The 18869-nt window shown below is 48.8% G+C and overlaps 5 protein-coding genes across 5 annotated transcripts; 1 reads left to right on the forward strand and 4 right to left on the reverse strand.

Moving 5' to 3' along the window:
- Positions 1–344: 344 nt before the first annotated feature.
- On the forward strand, positions 345–1966 carry SPPG_03719 (ketol-acid reductoisomerase). The gene is made up of 4 exons (XM_016751974.1): positions 345–521; positions 599–1218; positions 1287–1464; positions 1532–1966. Exons 1-4 carry the CDS (start codon positions 381–383, stop codon positions 1796–1798), a joined length of 1206 nt encoding a protein of 401 aa, XP_016608634.1. The 5' UTR covers positions 345–380; the 3' UTR covers positions 1799–1966.
- Positions 1967–2706: 740 nt separating this feature from the next.
- On the reverse strand, positions 2707–9548 carry SPPG_03720 (uncharacterized protein; the record flags this gene model as incomplete). The annotated part of the gene is made up of 2 exons (XM_016751975.1): positions 2707–8495; positions 8577–9548. 2 exons carry the CDS (start codon positions 9546–9548, stop codon positions 2775–2777), a joined length of 6693 nt encoding a protein of 2230 aa, XP_016608635.1. The 3' UTR covers positions 2707–2774.
- A 296-nt stretch (positions 9549–9844) lies between these two features.
- On the reverse strand, positions 9845–11192 carry SPPG_03721 (uncharacterized protein; the record flags this gene model as incomplete). Its single annotated transcript, XM_016751976.1, has 4 exons — positions 9845–10311; positions 10379–10521; positions 10594–10657; positions 10718–11192. 4 exons carry the CDS (start codon positions 11190–11192, stop codon positions 9845–9847), a joined length of 1149 nt encoding a protein of 382 aa, XP_016608636.1.
- A 1068-nt stretch (positions 11193–12260) lies between these two features.
- On the reverse strand, positions 12261–13251 carry SPPG_03722 (uncharacterized protein; the record flags this gene model as incomplete). The annotated part of the gene is made up of 1 exon (XM_016751977.1): positions 12261–13251. One exon carries the CDS (start codon positions 13249–13251, stop codon positions 12403–12405), a length of 849 nt encoding a protein of 282 aa, XP_016608637.1. The 3' UTR covers positions 12261–12402.
- Positions 13252–16244: 2993 nt separating this feature from the next.
- On the reverse strand, positions 16245–17694 carry SPPG_09137 (uncharacterized protein; the record flags this gene model as incomplete). Its single annotated transcript, XM_016757294.1, has 2 exons — positions 16245–17648; positions 17680–17694. 2 exons carry the CDS (start codon positions 17692–17694, stop codon positions 16245–16247), a joined length of 1419 nt encoding a protein of 472 aa, XP_016608638.1.
- Positions 17695–18869: the final 1175 nt, after the last annotated feature.

Raw genomic sequence — 18869 nt, forward strand, 5'->3', positions numbered from 1 at the left:
GCGCAAACACAACATTGAGGTGTATTGCTGGGTGTGTTGTGAACTCTGAACGAGCAACGAACAACGAGCGATGAACGACCGCAGCGGTCACGACGGGAACCATGTAGCCATAGCCAAACCTGCACGGCCAACGCCATTCAAAATCTCGTAATTTATCGCATGCACTGCCAGCAAAAAAAAAACACAATCAAGATATCCGCAAGATGCGTCCGCCATCTCATTGGTCGGAATGCATCGGACGCCAATTGATGGCAATGAAAAAAGATTAGATCTAAATCACGTGATATATAGATACAATTATCTGCCTTATAAAGGGGATCGCTTGGTTTTTTCTTCCTGCCTCGCTACCCACGCATCTACCCACACATTCTCCCCTCATCATGAACCCTGCAAGATCTGCTGCTGCACGCGCCGTGCGCGCCATCTCCTCTTCTGCAAGGCAACCTGCCGCCCGCACCATCACCACTGCGGCTGCACGAGCAATCCGTGCTAGCGCTCCCGTTGCCGTGAGAAGCCCTGTGGTAAGTTTCTGGCAGGATGTTGTGGTGGACAACACGATAGATTCATTGGCTAAACAAAATTTCAAACATAATTGCAGTTTGTCCAGCAACGTGGCGTCAAAACCTTGGACTTTGGTGGATCAAAAGAAACCGTCTGGGAGAGATCTGACTTCCCCAAGGAAAAGCTCCACAAGATCTTTGCCAACGACACTTTTGCCGTCCTCGGCTACGGTACACAAGGATATGCCCAATCGCTCAACCTTCGCGACAATGGTCTCAAAGTGATTGTTGGTGTGCGTAAGGGCGGTCACTCTTGGGAGGCTGCAAAGAAGGACGGCTGGGTGGAAGGCAAAACCCTGTTCTCCATCGAAGAAGCTGCTGACAAGGGTACTATCTTGATGTACCTTTTGTCTGACGCTGGTCAGAAGGAGGGTTGGCCTACCATCAAGCCATACGTGACAAAGGGCAAAACACTCTATTTCTCCCACGGTTTCAGTGTCGTATTCCCCGAACAGACTGGCGTTGTGCCACCAAAGGATGTAGACGTGATCCTTGCTGCCCCCAAGGGCTCTGGTGCTACCGTCCGCTCCTTGTTTCTGGAGGGCCGCGGAATCAACTCGTCTGTTGCTATCCACCAAGACGTATCTGGTCAAGCTCGCGAGCGAGCATTTGCCATGGGTGTTGCAATTGGATCTGGATACCTCTACGAAACTACATTGTAGGTGTCGCTCGCTCTTGTAATCGACTGGGGTAATGTGATATTGACGTGCTCTCTTGGTTCTTTAGCAAGAAGGAGGTGTACTCTGACCTTACTGGTGAGCGTGGTATCTTGATGGGTGCCATTCAAGGAGCGTTTGCCGCTCAGTACGACGTCCTCCGTGCCAAGGGTCACAGTCCCTCTGAGGCTTTCAACGAAACTGTCGAGGAGGCGACCCAGTCTCTATACCCATTGATTGCAAAGAATGTGAGTGTCGCTGCTGTTCCGGACACCAACTGATTATTCGTGAGACTTATCCTCTTTTTCTTGACAGGGTATGGATTGGATGTACGCCAACTGCAGTACCACCGCTCGTCGTGGTGCTCTTGACTGGGCGCCCGAATTCTACAAGGCCACCAAGCCTGTGTTTGAGGCTCTGTACGAGTCTGTCGAGAACGGATCTGAGACCAAGAGGAGTTTGGAGGAGAACAGCCGACCAGACTACCGGGAGCGATTGGAGGCCGAGCTCCGTGAAATCCGTGAAAGTGAAATGTGGCGGGCTGGCCGAACGGTGCGAAGCCTCCGTCCCGAGAACAATTAAAATGTTGCGTACGATGGGGATGGTAAGCGGGTAGATGGAAACCATTTGTTGTAATTAAGTATTTGGATGAATTTGAATGCTACTGGTTTGACAGTCGAATGTTGTCTAATTCGGTTGCAATGTGTAATTTGAGAAATGATGCAATAAAAGGGTTTGTTTTAAAAGAGCGCCATGTGACGGACAAGGGGGCATGTCATGCGCTGTTGCTTACCTCAGCTGATATGGAGGCCGCCCGACGGGAGGCGAGGGGAGTATAAAAAGGATAGCGGATATCGTTTTGGTTTTTTTGTTTTATTCTGCTCATTTTCCCTTTCAACGGACGGCCTGGAGGGAACGAGCAACCTTTTTTTTTTTGAGTTTGTGTTGCTTTTCGAGGTTTTTAGCAACAGACAAGGACATCCCCCGTGCCGTGTCCAGTGCACATCCATTTGAACCAAAAACAAGGACAGCAACTCGTCTTTTTTTACACCAAACATGTCTTCTTCAAGCACAGCGCCCATTACCATTCCTATGCGTGCCACATCCTCGCTCTTGCGCGGTTCACCTCCACTCATCGAAACTGGGTCGTCCGCCCCTCAAGCTGCCTCTGTCTCTCCGACCTCTGCAAAGCACCATCCGATGGCCCGTCGAGGTTCTATGGCGTATCCATTTGTCGATGCTGATCCAGAGGTTGAGGGTTCTTCTCCTCCTACAAGGACGCGCACTATGAGTTTGTATGATATCCATTCGCAGGATCCGTCCGGAAAGGCCGTGTGAGTGGGCCGGGTGATGGGCGGTGTGGAAAGTTGCATTATCCATCTTGTTTCTTTTTTTGATTCCTTTTGGGTTCACGGTTAGGCTTTGCTTTGTGTGTAAGATACATTTATATATCCCGTTGTCTTTTCTGGAAATCATTGCGCATCAGAAAATGTCACTTTTTTTTTTCTATTCTGGGTCTTTTGCTACATGTGCACTATAATTACACGAATTACATTTTTCAAAAGTCAAGGCTGGGCGCTGTTGCAAGCACCTTGACAATCCAAACACGGTTTTCTGTGGCAGGCACCACAGTATGAGGATCAACAAATTTCAGTCCTCCATTCAAGGTGATGCGGAAACAGCTTTCAACAGATACAGGGGCCACCGCTCGCAGTAAGATTCGGGTCTGCTCACTCGATGGTGTGTCGGACGGTTTCGTCCGTCCGCCTTTCCCAGTTGGCGGAGGTTTGCCCGATGATGGAGATTTCGGTGATGAGGCCAGGGACAATTGTGATATGCTTTCCATTGCCTCACTGCCGAGTCTATCCTTCTTTTTCTTGGTTCCAACTCTTTCTATCCCAATTTTCAGCGTCCTGGTGTGCCCGAGTTCGACAGTTCCCTCAGTAGGTTCTATGGTAAATTTAAACTTTTCGCCACCAACACTGGCCGCCCGGGCTCCATCCTCTTCGATGTCTTCAATTGGAAGGAATACTCCCAGATCCTCGTAATAGGCAAAGTCCATCTCATACGGATCAATCACAAAATCAGCGGGCACTGCTGGTGCTGATGTATGCTTTTGTTTATCTTTCTTCTTTCCGGCAGTTCCACTCACTGGAGCGTTGCCAGGATCCGGAGGAGGTGGGGCAGGAGGCTTCAAGTTGGCAATGATCAGGTCTTTTATGTCTACTTCCCAAGCGTCATCAACCTTTTGCCACTGACACTGTAGTGTGCAGTATCGAAGATCCTCAGTCTCAAACGGCCGCATGCTCTCCAAAGCCATGGCGAGCTGGTTTCCTTGGTCATTGGCTTCGAATGGAGTTGGCATTGGTGTTGGAGGAATATTTGTCAAGGGTTCTTCATCGCTCTCCTCGCTTGACTTGTCGCTACCTGCTACTGAGTTATCTGCATCGCTTCGCACACTCCATCGACGCTCCTCTCCAGCGTCTTTCCGATGAACAAATAATTCCGGAGGTATGTCGAATGGCCCCTCGCACAGAGAGACCGGTGGAGGATCATATCCCAAAAGAGCCGTCGTTGAATCCCAGCATCGGCCGTGTACTTTACGTTTCATCTCATTCTCTGGAATGCCCCAAACCTTCACGCGAATGTAATCAAAAAAGTGATCAGACTCCCGGTCGGGAGCAAATTTAATGGTGACTTCTTGCTCTAGGCCGGGGCCGATGACCGACTCGCTAGGGATAGCAGTGAAGGCGTTTGATCCGTTTGCGTTCACTGTGCCGTACGTAGGCTCCTCCCCGGGCCTTTGCAATTCTAATTTCGACAGCTCAAAGAGACATGTAACAGGGTGGCTTCCCGTGTTCTTCACCCGAAGCGTCTTGGTACTGGTATCTCCTACGCAAAGATCACCGAAAAACAATTCCTTCTCGTGCGGCTCTTCGATATGCACCCGAGGAACAACACCTTCACCGGCCAATTGCACTTTGACCTGTGAAGTTTCCGTCAAAAGGGTGTATTCCGAGCGAGATATCACGCCTTCCTCATGCGGTTCAAAAACCATTTCAACAGCGATATCAGTCTCAGGTAATACTTCAGGTAATGCATCTCTGGCGAGCCGGAAGCAAGCACTGCCAGTGGGACGATTGCTCTCATCTAGATTCAACTCTCTAATCTTTATTGGCCGAGTTGACAAGTTCCGGAGAATAATTGGCTTCACCAAACGTTGGCCAACTGGTACTTGGCCGAAATCCAACTCTGACAGAGGCTCAACCAGGATTAGATCTGGCTTGACGATCGACGCATTGACATGAAGAAGAATCGTGCTGATGCCTTCCTGGTCGCCGACGAGCGGTGCAGTTACCTTGCCATGGCCCGAATCATGATGATTGTGATTTTTTTCTCGATTGATCTTACGAATACGACACGGAATGACGAACGAAATCCTCAATTCATTAACCGTGTCCAACCGTTGCTCAAGATCAGACTTGTATGGGGCAGACGGCACAGCTGGCAGTTTGCTGTCTTCGATCGTAGGCTGTCCGACGTCCGGCAACCGTACATCAGGGATTGCAGAAGACGCTGTGGGTGCCTTACCGCGCTGCTTTTCTCTGGGTATTCCTTTGCCAGCTTTGTCGCGGTCCTTCCCTGGAGCATTCGTACGAAGAGACGACTGCGGGATGATATTGGTATCTTCGGGTTTGGAGATGCCATTGACATCACGTTCTTTGCCTCCTCCGTTCTCCATAGCACTACCGCCATTGATGCATGAGGGGCTGATCGCCTTTCTCTCCTGCACGTTTGCCGGTGGTGGGATTTGCGGGGCAAGTTTTACCGTGAATTCTGCACTTTCACCCGGCTGCAGGCTTCCTCGGCACGGGAGGACACTGATTGGTAATGTGGAATGATCGAGTAGGAGGGTCGGATCCCGTTGTTGCTCGGGAGTTACGAGTCTAAGGTCACTTGGAGATCGCGCTTCCCACTCGGCGATGGAACACAAGTCAATGATTTGGGGCACACCAAACTCAAATTCAATAGCACACTCCTCCTCCTCGTCCTCGTTGCTCGCATGTCGTAGCCCTTCTGGCTCGCGAGAAGATGTCTCGAGTTTCAATCTCTTGCTCCACACGCGACGCTTGATCTCGGCATTTTTTCGTCGTCTTTCTTCTTCACCCGTCCACTCGCGTATAATTCTCAGCTTTTCTTCCCCAACACTCCCGTAGGCAATTGGCGCAATGGTAACCATGCCGTGCTCCCGATTGAATCGTAAAGGTGGGCATACTGCACTGCCCCGACAATGAATGACAGTGTGCTTGGTCTGCTCAATGCTCACTTGATGACATGTTATGCTCATATTGTCATACGTGCGACCCTCCTCCAGATCGGTAAGCTGTGGAGCAAACTTTATTGGCACGAGAGTGGTCAACTCAGCCGGTAGGCTGATTTCACCATTGGCCCCGTCAATCGTTAGCGCATTAGGGTGTGAAGATAGAAATCGCAAGGTTTGGGAAAGCAATGATCGGTTGATGATTTGTAAATGAATAATCTTTGGTGGTTCATAAATCGAGCATGTCCCAAAGTCAACGTTGAGCGTTCTCTCAAGACTGTCACCATGAAGTGTTCCAGGAACTTTAAGTTCAACGTCTGTCGTAGTTAACCTACCCTGCAGAGTAACTCTCAGCTTGTATGTGATGCCTTCGGCGACGTATGCTAAGCCAAGTGGAATTACAAAGCCGGCCTTCTGTCGGCTTCCAAGTTCGCGGTATGCGCTCCGCGACGGTTTGATTTTTATCTGGAGATGGAACGGTATACTCAGAGGTTGTAAAAATGCCAACCTTGGAGAGATCTCAACTTCCCCGAGAGTCGGTATTGTCATTAGTAAACTGTCAGGACGCCCCACATCCTTTGCGGAGGCGGCTGAAACGGTCTTCTTCGTCCCGCGGTTAATGTCCTCGGTAGAGTGTCCTTCAAGTTGCTCTTGCTCAATACGTTCTGATTCGTCGGGACCTGTCACAAGAAGCTTCACCGCGTATCGTCCGGCATTTTGAAGTACAACGCTACGCCGATATGATTGATCAACAATGCATAACCCAAAATCCACGTTCGCCTTGTCAAGGGTCACCGGGGGTAAGCCGATCGTTCCATCGCATCGTATTCTTATCGGTTCTACGCCGAGCTCCTCATCAAAAAAGATTGCAAATGTGGCACCTTCCGACGTTTTTACTCTTGCTGCAAGACCTTGTGGTGGACTGAACCTAATCTGGATGCTGCACGAACTATATGAACCGAGGAAAAAATCGTCATCGTCATCCTCCGTAGTTACTAGTTGGAACAGCGGTATGGTGGTATCGTCTTCCTCTAGGATGGCATTATCCTGGTCCTGTATGTGATCAATCCGAAACGTGCCTGGAATGGCGCCGTTGTTTGACACTTGGATGCGACGGGTGATAGTGCCTCCAACCAAGCAGGTTCCAAAGTGGATCAGTACCCGTCGAGGCCCTATTTCTTGCGCTAGATGCGCGGAGGATTTCTTCTGCGCGACAAGTTTGCCTTCATTTCCCGTTTCATTTCCTTCGGAATCATCTAACACTTCTTCTGGGGAATTATATCTGTCTCTGCCAACACAAAGGTTGACTGCCTTCGCAACTCCTGCGTCATCGCCACTCACGCTTGTTATGAGTGGCACAAATCTCTTTTTCCTGCAGCCCAGCTTAATCACAAACTCTCCTCCATACTCCACCAGAAATTTCAAGAATCCGTCTAAATCGTCGTCCATACGATGCTTCGGAGTAAATGTAAGTATGATCTCACATGTTTTGCCAGCGCTCATACGACCGCCTGGTCCAGAGGGTCCCCATTGTACAGCAAAAAACTCGCTTAAGCTCGTATCTAGGGGAAGCATCTTAATGGCATTGGTGCGACAGGATGTGTTGGTTATTGTAACGCGTTTGACATAGGAAGTAGGAGATATGGCATCGTAGTCTTCAAACACGACGGCTGCAGGCGATGCGGTGAAAGGTGGTATTCCAGGAAGAAGCTGAGCATGCTTTATTCTATCGGCGACATTTGACGTACTATGTTTTATTACGTGACGAGGTGGTGGAAGTGGGACACGTTTGAGTTTTTCTGGAGACTCTGACTGAATTACTGAATCCAGCAAACGTCTCTTTGCGTGCACTGATGTTGGCAACAACCGCTCGCTTGAAATATGTTGACGTTGCATCACTTCCAACGGTCCATTTGCTAAATGCTTCAGCCCTCTTGCTTTCCTTTGTACGGTCCAGCAGACATCAGGTGCGTTCCATCCTACTTCCTTTGCCCGCTGCTTCTGCTTCATTCCCACCATATCCCGTTCCAGTTTACGTCTCCTGGCTTCTTCTCCCTTCAGTCTCTGCAGAATATTTGAATATCGCTCATCATATTGCTTCTGCAATCTTTCCTCCTCTTTTTGCGCTCTCATATACTTCTGCTGTATCATCTTTTGTATGCTTTCTACGGTGCTCTCCATGTTGCCCCCTTCATTGTTTTCCTTCTGTACTGGGGCTCGAACGATATGTTGCCTGATTCCTATGATCTCTCTTGTTAGCTCCTTCATAGCGCGTTCTCGCTGTTCCTTCTGTCGTTGTAGCTCCTCAGCTCTTATACGCCTACTTTGGTGAATGTCGGACACGGTTTCTCGCAACCTGCTTCGCAATCGCCGTCGAGCGGCAGATATTTTCCTCTGCTGCTGCTCTTCGTTTGTCTGCAGTTCGGCTTGAATCTCAAGGTGCTGCAGATGCCGCTTTTCCTCAGCGATCTTATGTCGTGCGAGCTTCCTGTCCCGCAAGATTTGCATCCACTTGTTTAGAACGACTTTCTCAGCCGCATCCATAACATCGGATTCATGTACCTTCTCGTCCAACGACCGGAGACGGTCCTGTTCGACCAGTAAAGTAAGATAGACATGCTGTAGCTTAAGCATAGCATCTTCCAGCACAGGTAGCCGGGAGGACGCTTCGGCCAGTACCATTTGATGGTGCTTATAATCTGCTACCAGTTGCTTGTAGCGCGGGAACAGGTTGAGTACCGGGTCGCAGGGCAAAACAAACGCAGAATCGTCACTGGTCGAATGCTTGCCTTCGGAACGAGTGCCTTCTTGCGGATGGTCGACAGCCCCTTTTGCATGTAGCTGGAGATTGGTGGACGGCAGACGCTTATCCACCTGCCATGTGTGAGCCTCTTTAGCGAAGCTTGTGATAGCCTTCTCCAGCTGAGGGATCTCCAACTTTGATTTCGTGTGAATTGTCTAAGATCAGACAACATAGGAACTGTCAGACATATTGAGTGATGCTACGGATTTGCGCAGGAAAAGCTTCTGAGTACCTACTCGAAGATCAGCAATCTCTTCCTCTAATCTCCTGTACTCGGCCTCCTTTTCTAACACTGCACGATCTCTCTTTGCAATCTTTCGCCTTATGGTTGCTTTCTCCTTTATTATCCGCATCTCTTCCTTTCCTCTAAAGAGACGCAGTCCTCCATCGGTCCAGCGTCTCTGTAAAACCCATCGTTCATAAGCTATTCGCTCTTTCAATGTCATCGCGCTCAGAACATCCAGGGCCTCCGTAAGGGGGTTCTGTAAGCACCAGGCCCCTTCATGCGACTCTCCCTCGACGGAATATCCAAATCCTTCGGAAGGTACCGGTGGTGGAGCAAAGCAATATCCGGGGAAAAGCATGCTATCCATCATTTGCCTCTCATTTGCGGATATCGGTGCGCTTGCACCTCCGGATTGGGAGGACAATATGCTTTGTTTTGACGACAATGACTTACTCATGATTGAAGCCCACATGTTTGGCTGGTCCTGCCGGTTCGGTATATTTATCTGATCCATGTAAGTCTCATTACTCTTTGCGTTTGTAGGCAAGTTGCTGAAGGACTGGAAACTTCGAAGTGGTTGCGGCACTACGGTTTCGGTTGCACTTAGCAGAGAAGACGTGGATTGGGAGACAGACGGCCGTCCTATCGGTAATGTTAACTTCGCCGACGCTTTCAACAGGTCCGGTCGTATCAAGCCAGTTTGCCCAAATCGCTCATCAATAGAATTCGTTTGCAGAGCTTCCGTCTCATTCGGAGCCTGTAGGTTGTCCGCCTTGATCTCATTGCTGTTACTTCCAAAGGTGGCGGTTGTAATTGGGGCTTCAGTCAGAGCATTTGCATTGCCATTTGGCACTTCTTCCTTAGTAATACCAGAATTTTCCGTCTTGCTATCGCCTCCTGATATCGGGCTCTCCTTACTAGCTGACCAGTGCTCCCCTTTGTGGCTTTTGCGATGCTTAACGGCCGGTGATCTGCTGGCCATGACGTAGCAAACGACCAGAGTTCACTGGCGAAGCACTTGATCGTATCCTAGTCTTTTAGGATAGTGGTCGCCTGTGTAATGTTGAACACGATGTTGACGTTGTGCTGCTTAGATGCTACATCAAGGGACATAACTCCGAATTACATAAGCAAGGTCAAACTTCCCCACCCCTACTACCAGCACAATTGACGCATTCTTTTCTACATATGTTGACAACCTGGCACTAACTACACTATGTTTTAATATTGCAGATCTACACTGACTACTATAGAAAACATGCATTCACTACATAACGTCTACAACATAATCCTTTCTGGTTGCCCTCCTGATAACCCCAGCTCTCCAATTCGTGTACTCATACCAATACTGGCTACACCTTCTACATCGCAGGTCAGCAAATTATTCACGTCCATCCTCATGCGCAATATTATATCGCCCATCAAGATAGCCGTGAATAAGAGAACAGGTAAACACCACAAGATCTGTCCAATGATGACGCCTTTTAACCCACGCCCTTTGGACAAGTGACCACCCAATATCCAGATGCCATGTATCAGAGAGCCGACACAAGTCCAAGCAACGAAGAGTAACGGGAGAAGATGATACTCGATCAATAGCAAACATCGAAACGGAATTGATGCTCCAATGATGAGGCAAATCTCGCAAACCAGAAGAGCAAACAAGGCGTGTGAGAGCGATAGTTTCGCTTCCGTCAAAAGCTTCAGAATCGTCTCTTTTATCATGAGATCTAGCATTCTGGCACCTTCGACCGCACAGGATGTTATAAGGAAATGAAAGAAACACATTTTGATGTCTGGAGCACGACATACCTGAAACCACCGCAACTATGACCTGGACTGGCGGCGAGGAGATATTAATACCAGGGCGTGCCATCAAAGCCATGAGCAAAGCGTTCGCAGCGTTTACGATAGTTCTGCCCCATGGTGACTGCAGGAAGTTGGCGATGGTATCCCTGTAAGTGCAAAAAGGTGAGAAATTGCAATAAAAAAGGACCAGGTTGCATCAATATGTAACACTAAACTACCTGGACGGAACAGTTTGCATACAGCACCAGTAAACGTACGCAAGTGGTTGTATGGCTGGGTACGCTAGAACGAACGTTAACGGCTGCTGTTGTGACAATAGCTAAGAACATCATCTAAATATACCTTGAGTACGAAGCTTTATACCGTCTTTCGCTCTCAACTCTTCGAGAGGGATGCCATCCCGCGTTAATGGCTTAAAAATGCCATCCACGTACAAGAAATTGTTTGGACCCAGTCCCAAGGTCTCCAGAGATATTGCGTGTTGACTGGGCAGCTCCACCATGACGCCATTCAGCTCAATTCGCACCGGATCCTCCTCGTGATCAGGCAAATGAATAGATGCAAGCTCGATAGACTCCTGACAATCACTATAAGCACCCGTCTCAATCAAGTCCCAGGTCGCCTGCAGCTCTTCTACAAATGGAGGCTCCGTATCGAGCTCTGCGGCGGTACCGGCTACGCTTGGGGGTGGTAGCGGTGCTGGCTGCCTCGCCTGGACCGCCTCCACCGGACCATGAAAATGGTCCGGTGTGCGCTTACGTATTGGATAGGATGGACGCGATGAGCGATTCGTGTGTAGATGGGGAGCAACAGCCATGCAATAGTACACCACCCAAATTGAGGTGGCAAAGCCGAGGCAGAATATACCTGAACCAAACAAGACAAGAAACTCCATCAGAATGGATCTAGATACAACTCGGATGCACCCACTCGGGGAATATTGAGAATATAACAACTTACGTTTGCAAAGAGGCAAATATTACACTACTGGAGTATGAGGTTTAGGTTTTGGTGGTTGTTTTTAGTGGTATGAGGAGGGTAATGGAAGAAAAACGCCCCGACGACGACGACGACGACCGGCCTTTGATAACTCCCAAGTTGCGGACCACTGCACAGCCACGCGTTAAACAACGTTGACGACATGTCCATTTCGGGCCTAAGTGGGTTAGGCGACGCGCGAGGACATTGCGCTTGCTGGAGGATATTCAACCAACTTTAAATCAAGAGCGCTTTCATTTGAACGTTTACATCCTTGTAACCTTAACCCCGTTCTTGTCCAGCGGGAGCGCTTCTAGGGTAACCAGTCTTCTGCAACGGGAAGAAACGGCTGCGGTGACTTTTTCAGAACGACCGCGTAGGTGATGGTGGGTCGGTAGTGTCGCTCGAGCGCTGGTTGGCGGAAGAAGGTGGTTTGGAGGTGGATGGGTATGGGGAGCGAAGCTGTTGGTTAGCGTAAGAAGAACGCGTGGATCGGGGAGAGGGGCGCGAAGCTTTTACAAGTTGGGGTCGACGTGTAGGGATGACATGTGGTTTTGTGAGCTGGAGGCTGGGCATTTGATAGGGCGATGACCGGGCCTGGTGAGTACAAGTAGAGATTTCCATCAGTCTCGTTTCTGTGTATATGTGCACATGTTGATGGTCTACTTGATTGTGTATAATATCGTGCAACGAGTGATGAAGTCTTATAAAATCATACTAACATAAATGTCGAAAAAGTGTAACGAAAATTACATCTGGAAGCAAAGAGCAGGAAGAAGACAAAGCACGGAACCCTTCAGACAAACATACTGGGTCCCGTTAGGGCCTCATTGATGAAGCTGTCGTTGCATGATACGGCTCTAGACGAAGCATGTATCTACACCAAATTCCTGAATAAATATAAGGGCAGACATGCAAAGTTTATTATTAATCCTCGCCATCAACGTATGTACACAGTATCGAGGGGTATAATGTCGAAAAAAACCAAAGAAAAAACATCAAGCGAACAACGCGCAGTGAAGTCCTCTACTACAACATACACCAGTAGGTCAATCTTCTGAAATATTAACGGTCCTGATTGGAATTTGTGCCGGTATTAGGGACGGGTCAATAAACTCATGGGATATCTCGTACAGGGTGTCCGTGAAGAAAAAGAACGAGTGCAGCGTGATGGAGAGGTTGACCTTTGAAAGATATGCAGCGGCAAACTTTACGATGCCAATACTTTGGCAGATCCCAAGAGCCCACTCCACCAAGCACATGATGATGGAACATATAATGCAGCGCATGTAGATCGTGCCTATAAATCGCTTCTTGGACTTGTCCCCGTCTAATGCGGACTTGGTAGCGATGACTTTGTGCAAGATGATAAAGTCGGTGGTGTTGGATAAAATCAGCGTCACGAACGAGAGGGTTAAGAGGGTAATTCTCAACTCTTTCGCAAACGATGGCGTGTCAATGATCGGCGTTGTCCACAGGTCCATGTCTGGGACGTCGCGGAAGAAGAAATAAAATTCCAAGACGCAGAGTACAAGCCATCCGCAACCAGCAACGTAGTAGACGGCAACGGGCATGTTCGGCAGCACACTTCTTAGGCGTCTCACCGTGATCAAGTTCAGAAATGTTCGATGGGTCAAGTCTCGTAACGGGGTTGAAAACATCATTATGTTGTATACCAAGATAGAACCCCCTGCCACAGCCCAATTGATGTTGAACCAACTGATAGAAGCATCCATGATCAACCCCAAGTACGCAACGAGCCACAGCACCCGGATCGTCCCTTTCAGCTTGAGTGCCGGCAAGGAGATGAACATGTACAGACAGTCCATAAGGACTGCACCGACGCAAAAGCTCGCGGCAAGACGCTCGAGGATAAGAACGGTCGCGGGATTAAGCATATGGTCCTACAGAAAGTAGCAACCGGCGACAAGCTTGTCTGGGAGACAAGAGTAGCTGACCAAGTCGTTATATATTCAGCACATCTTCTAACCCAATGGGCCCTTGTCCCGAGAACTGGGCTCCTACAGCCGTTTGCGTGCTTAACAGATTGGCGATGGTTTATTATTAGCATCTTTTTCCAACATTTGAATTAACCAGTATATAAGCCAATGTAGGAATGCTTGTTTGCCATTGCACAAACGGACCAGTCCGGAGCCACGCCCCTCCGTGAACAAGGGATGGATCCAAGGGCTCAACATTTCAGCATGTTACCACATTTAGTTCCAAAATAAGGGTCAGATTAGGGATAATATGCATACCCGTGTTCGACAGAAGGATTTGCTTGCGCATCTGACCATGGTGAACAAAAGTGGAACTTCCGTCAATGAACCCGCGACGCCCAGAAAGGTGACGTTGGAGCGGGGCTTGTGTGCACGGTATGATTGTCGCTGCTTGCTGTTTTAGTCGCTGCTGGTAGGATGACGTTGCTGGATGCTCGGGACGTTTGGTACATAATAAAAGTGTGGGTTTGGGAATGCTGGAAAATGTATAACAAACAAAGCAAACATTATTTACATTAATACTTGCCGGGATATCTCCTGCCTCTGATCGTTTACGGATATTTATTCAGCTACCCAACTTTTGCAACCGGCGACAACCTCCATATGCATAGACAAACGTATTAATGGCGCGGCATGAATTGCAGCCCAACGTCATTGGATCATTCGGTCGCTGTGCACCCATATGCCGTAACAATAAAGCCTCTTTTTCAGGAACGATCCAGAAAGCCGTATTCTGGTACAAAGGAAGCGACACGACAGCTTGTTGATTAGCAATGGTCAAGACGCAGATTTCCCCAAGTGTCCCAGCCCATAAACTTTTGAGTTGCCTCAAAATACCGCTGCTTTCCTCCAACATAATTGCACCCACTTTTTCACACAAGCCCTGCATTGGTCCCGGGGCTTTTGCATCTGGATTGAAGCTTCGATGCCCTGTACTGGCCAATCTTGACCAGAATTGGCTTGCAATCCACATTATTGGTGAGATACACTGTAATGAGCGCAAATTGCAGAACGAGACGCTGAGACGCCAGGTGTTCGCTGCTCTCTTTTCTGGACAGAATAAGGCATCTTTGGTTGGGACACAGTCTACAATTGCACACCCCAGAATCCATTTTATGATCATTGTCATTTAAGTGGCAACATCCAATTGAGGCAAAATCTTGGACACTGAGCCTTCAATTTGTAGCATGCCGGGCTGGGACATTGGATGCATGTTGACCACAGCAACCAACTATCGGTGGCAAATCAACAGCAATTGTCTCACAATGATGTTGCAACACTTTAAGAACAATGGTAACTAACTCAAATGCTGGATCGCACTGCTTGCCCATCATTGCTGCTGCTCTTCCTGAGCCCTTTTGAGCAAGTAGAGACATCACTGCAGCAGAGAGCAAATCATTGGGAGCAACCTTATTTTCCATAGTCACCTACCAAATATCTCATGCACAAATAAATGAACTGACAATGTGCTTTGCTCAACTCTGAAAGCACATGAATTGGACTGCCCAATCCACAAAGACATCAAAATTATGAATGGTTGCTCACACCACCACTTGATGGTGCTGCCTTTGAGGAAGAGTTTGGATAGCTCTCTCACAGATGATCCTTTTTACAGGGACCTGCTGCCAGGGGTTTGGGAAAACTTCACCCTCCTGCAGCTGTGTACCACTTGATTACACTTTTTTTTATGCTTTAAAACTCTGCAAACCTCTCTGCTGTCAAGTGATTGGATCACTCTCTTGGAAAAAGAGCTAGGTGCAGTCTTGCTTCTACAGCAGATAGATTGTACAGTGCCATCCTTATCCAGCCAAACTGGTACAGCTGAGAGGCCATTCACCTCTGCTTCATAATCCATTCCTCAGCAGAAGGCAAGGGCCATTTGCCAGCTAATTTACAGGAATCACAGCTTCTAACTTGCCATTGGACTATCACAAAGACATTTTCTGATTTCATGCATTTTTGTGGATACACAGGATAGCAAGGAAGAGAAGGCAATGTATGGCACAATGATACAGAGGTACCTACCACCATCAACCAGTCAATAATCCCCAAGATGTAGGTTGGAATGGATTGATTCAATTGAATGTGAATATCTTTACAGTCATATTAGCTTCACCATGAAAGGGTGCACATTGCTTAATGGTGTAGTACAAGTGACTTTCATATAAATGTTAGTAAGCCTCATTGGCACAGTCATCCTGTTTGAAAGACCACCACACAACTGCATCTGTGGCCATGAATGGCACTGGACTTTGATGACAGTGTAACGGATTTTTTGTTGGTAGACTACGGTAAAGACAACTTGGGTCTCCTAGCAGGTTGTGTGGGTGTCTGTACTAGGAATCGTAGTCTCCAAATCCTTTCTTTGGGCATCGGTAGTGACTTGAGGGCGAGAGGCAAGGAGAGTTGGTTAGTTGTGAACCGAGCAGGATTTAGAGGCTTCAGTGCAGGTGATCAGGCCATTGAAGTGCTCTGTTAGGTTCCTGTTAACCTAGGATTGGGGTTGAGAAGCTAGTTGTGGGGATTTTTTGTCACTACGGCTTCTGGCCGCCGACTTATTTTATTGAATTCCTCTTTTTATACAAGAATATGCTACGGTAACGTCTACACTAGTTTCTGTAGCCTTCATTAGGGTGGCGGCATCCGATCTTCCCATCTCAGACCATCACCATGATCGATCATGGCTGCATAACATATCCTTCACGCTGCGCTGGTGTAGCCCAGAACCGAGCTTGATCTTAGGGGTTTCGAAGCTTAGGTTACAATTGCGGAAACCTCAATCATGGTCACCTGATGCCTTTGAGCAAACCGGTTTATCAGAGTCATTTGCTACATCCCCCCTTCGAAAAAGAAGGTTTGGCAACTCGTCTGTGAGTGTCTGAACCTCGCTTCTACCATGACGCAACTGGATAGTCGTCGTCAGCTTCAAGGCTGTCTTCATTGATCATCCAGATTATGGTAGCGTGCCCCATGACGTTCGTGCAGAACCAAATTTGGTCAGTGGCTTCTGGAGCCAGGGTTCCAGGTGTCCTGGAACCGTTGGCTTGGGTTATGTAGAGGGCTGTGAACATCTCTGCGGCCCTTTTCAAGTTAACCGCTCGAAAGTGGTAATAGGCGTGCTCCCGATGTTTGGGACGGAGCTGCTCTTCTGTGGTTTCAGCTGCATTGGCTAGCTTTAACAACACTGCTCTCGCGGCTTCAATGGCTATGTCCGCGAAATCGTGGGCCTCGCGATCAGGCCAGAGGGTGAAGCAGGCCGTTTTGGGGTTTCCGGCCGCATGTTGAGGGACCCCAGCGTCAAGCCAGGCAGCGCAGGGTACGTCCCGTAATCTCTTGCCTATCTTTTTTGCATCGGCAACGATACTGACAGCAGCTTGACCGCCGTCGGAAGCCCTACTGTAGGGCTCCGCGATATGCATCATGAGGGGCTGGCTCGTGGCGTAAGGCTTCAAAGCCCCGTCAACCACCCAATCTTCACCACGATAGTGTTCAAGGGTTTTGTTTGGGTCTTCATACAACTCACGAATCCAAACTTCGACCCAGGTGGCCATGGCTGCTCCGAGCTGCTCGATAGAGTTCTCGGCAGCGAAGGCGTCGCTTACTTCTGACCAGGGATAGCCTTCCTCAAGGGTAGAGAGGATGCTGACTCCTTGTTGTCCTCGGATATCGGTGGTCATGGTGTTGGAAATGAAAGCTTTTGTTTCGGTGTCGATAGAAAGGGTTTGCGAAGCAGAGTGATTGTGTAAGGGAAGTAGTTCGTTGGTAGTTGAAGATGAAAAAAGAGGGGGGGCAAGCAGGGGCGCCCTTTTAAGGTCGTCACCAGCTGATTTTGACAGCTCGGACATGCATAAGCGTGATCGGGAGGCTTGGTGTGGCGTTCTTGACTGGTAAGGTAAGCCACGCGAAACTGGTTTTCTTTCTGGTGAGAGGGCATGATTATCACGTGAGCTATCGTCCGGATAAACCGCGAAGCATTGGTGGTCAGAAGCGTAAGCCGTATCTTCCGGGGCATTGCCTGCAAGGCTGACTACCAAAGAGTCCTCTACTAGCACGCTAGTGGGGGCTCTGGATCTCCAGTACTCTTCTAAGGCTTTGGAAGCCTCTGTTAGGGCTTCCTCTGGTTCCCAGGTATCCTCATGGGGTGGGTATCCGGACCAACGTATTCGAAATTGACATTTTCCGCGCCTGGTTTGATGGTCTACTATCGCTTCCACTTCAAACTTGCCCTCTGAAGCGTCGGAATCCTCTGCTTGTGCTTCCGCGACCTTTTCCTCAGTTTTGGCATCGACAGGCTTCTGGTATGGACGTAATTTCGATATGTGAAACCATGGATGAAGTCATCTCATCTTGTCTGGCAGTTTTAACTCGTAGTTGTCGCGGAGAGGGTTACAGTCGGTCACCGTGACTGGTCCCAGCCATTTCGGAGCGATCTTGGACTCATACCCTGCTAGGTTTTTTGTGCTCAGAAGCACCTTATCTCCTCTCCGGAACTCCAAATGTCATCGCAATAAATCATAATATCTTTTCTGCGAATCCTGGGCTTTGATCATCAGATCTCAGATAAGGATGTTTAGGTCGCCGAGGTGTTTACAGAGCTCTTCCGCATCTGCATTTCTGGTTTCTGACGGCCTTTCGATGATATCCGCCAGTGGATTGTGGGGCTCATAGCCTAGGTCCATTCTGAATCGCATCATTTTTGTCACCTCGTGTACCGTATCGTTGATAATGAATTCCGCAACCAGAAGAAAGGTGTCCCAGTCGTCTAATTGGGTGTTGACCATTGTGGTAAGGACCTGCAAGACCGTTGCGTTGTCTCTCTCTGATTGTCCATCACCTTGAGGGTGGTAGGCTGTGGTGAGCTCTTGATTAATCTTTAGGTTTTTGCAGACCTCCTGCCAAAATCGACTCGTAAACTTGGGGTTGCAGTCCGAGATAATAGTCTCCGGAATGCCATGCAATGGGACGTAGTGTTCTATAAAGAGTTCCATGACCTGAATAGCTGTCGCGGTGCTCTTGAGGGGCCATACGTGGATCCTCTTTGAGCATTTACATGCTATTAGCCAAAAGGCGTCGTACCCTCTGGAAGTAAGTGGGAGCTTGGTTATGAAGTCAGTCGTGATGAATGTCCAGCGTCCCGGAGCTGGTGGTATGGGTTTCAGCAACCCCGGAATCAGTTGCAGTACCCTTTTTGAGCGTTGACAGATTTCACATCCTGCGCAGTGTTTTCTGAAAGTTTGTGCCATCTTTGGCCACCAGACTTGTGCTGCGGCTCTGGCGTAGGTTCTTTCGAATCCGAAGTGTCCTCCCCCCTCATGAAAAAGCTTGCGCACCTCGGGGGTGCAAGCAGGGGGCACGTAGAGGCGCCAAAGGTCTTCGGAGACTGAAAAACGGTGCCACAGCAGGTTATCTGCATGTTGCCAGTCCTGAAGAAAGTGCGCGTCAGCTGTAGTGTAGGTGTCGGGGCTGGTCTCCCATAGGAGCGTGCGGGCCTGTTGGGCTATGGGGTGGAGCTGGCC

The sequence above is a fragment of the Spizellomyces punctatus genome (genome assembly GCF_000182565.1).
Source record: "Spizellomyces punctatus DAOM BR117 chromosome Unknown supercont1.6, whole genome shotgun sequence".
NCBI classification, from domain to species: Eukaryota; Fungi; Chytridiomycota; class Chytridiomycetes; order Spizellomycetales; family Spizellomycetaceae; genus Spizellomyces; species Spizellomyces punctatus.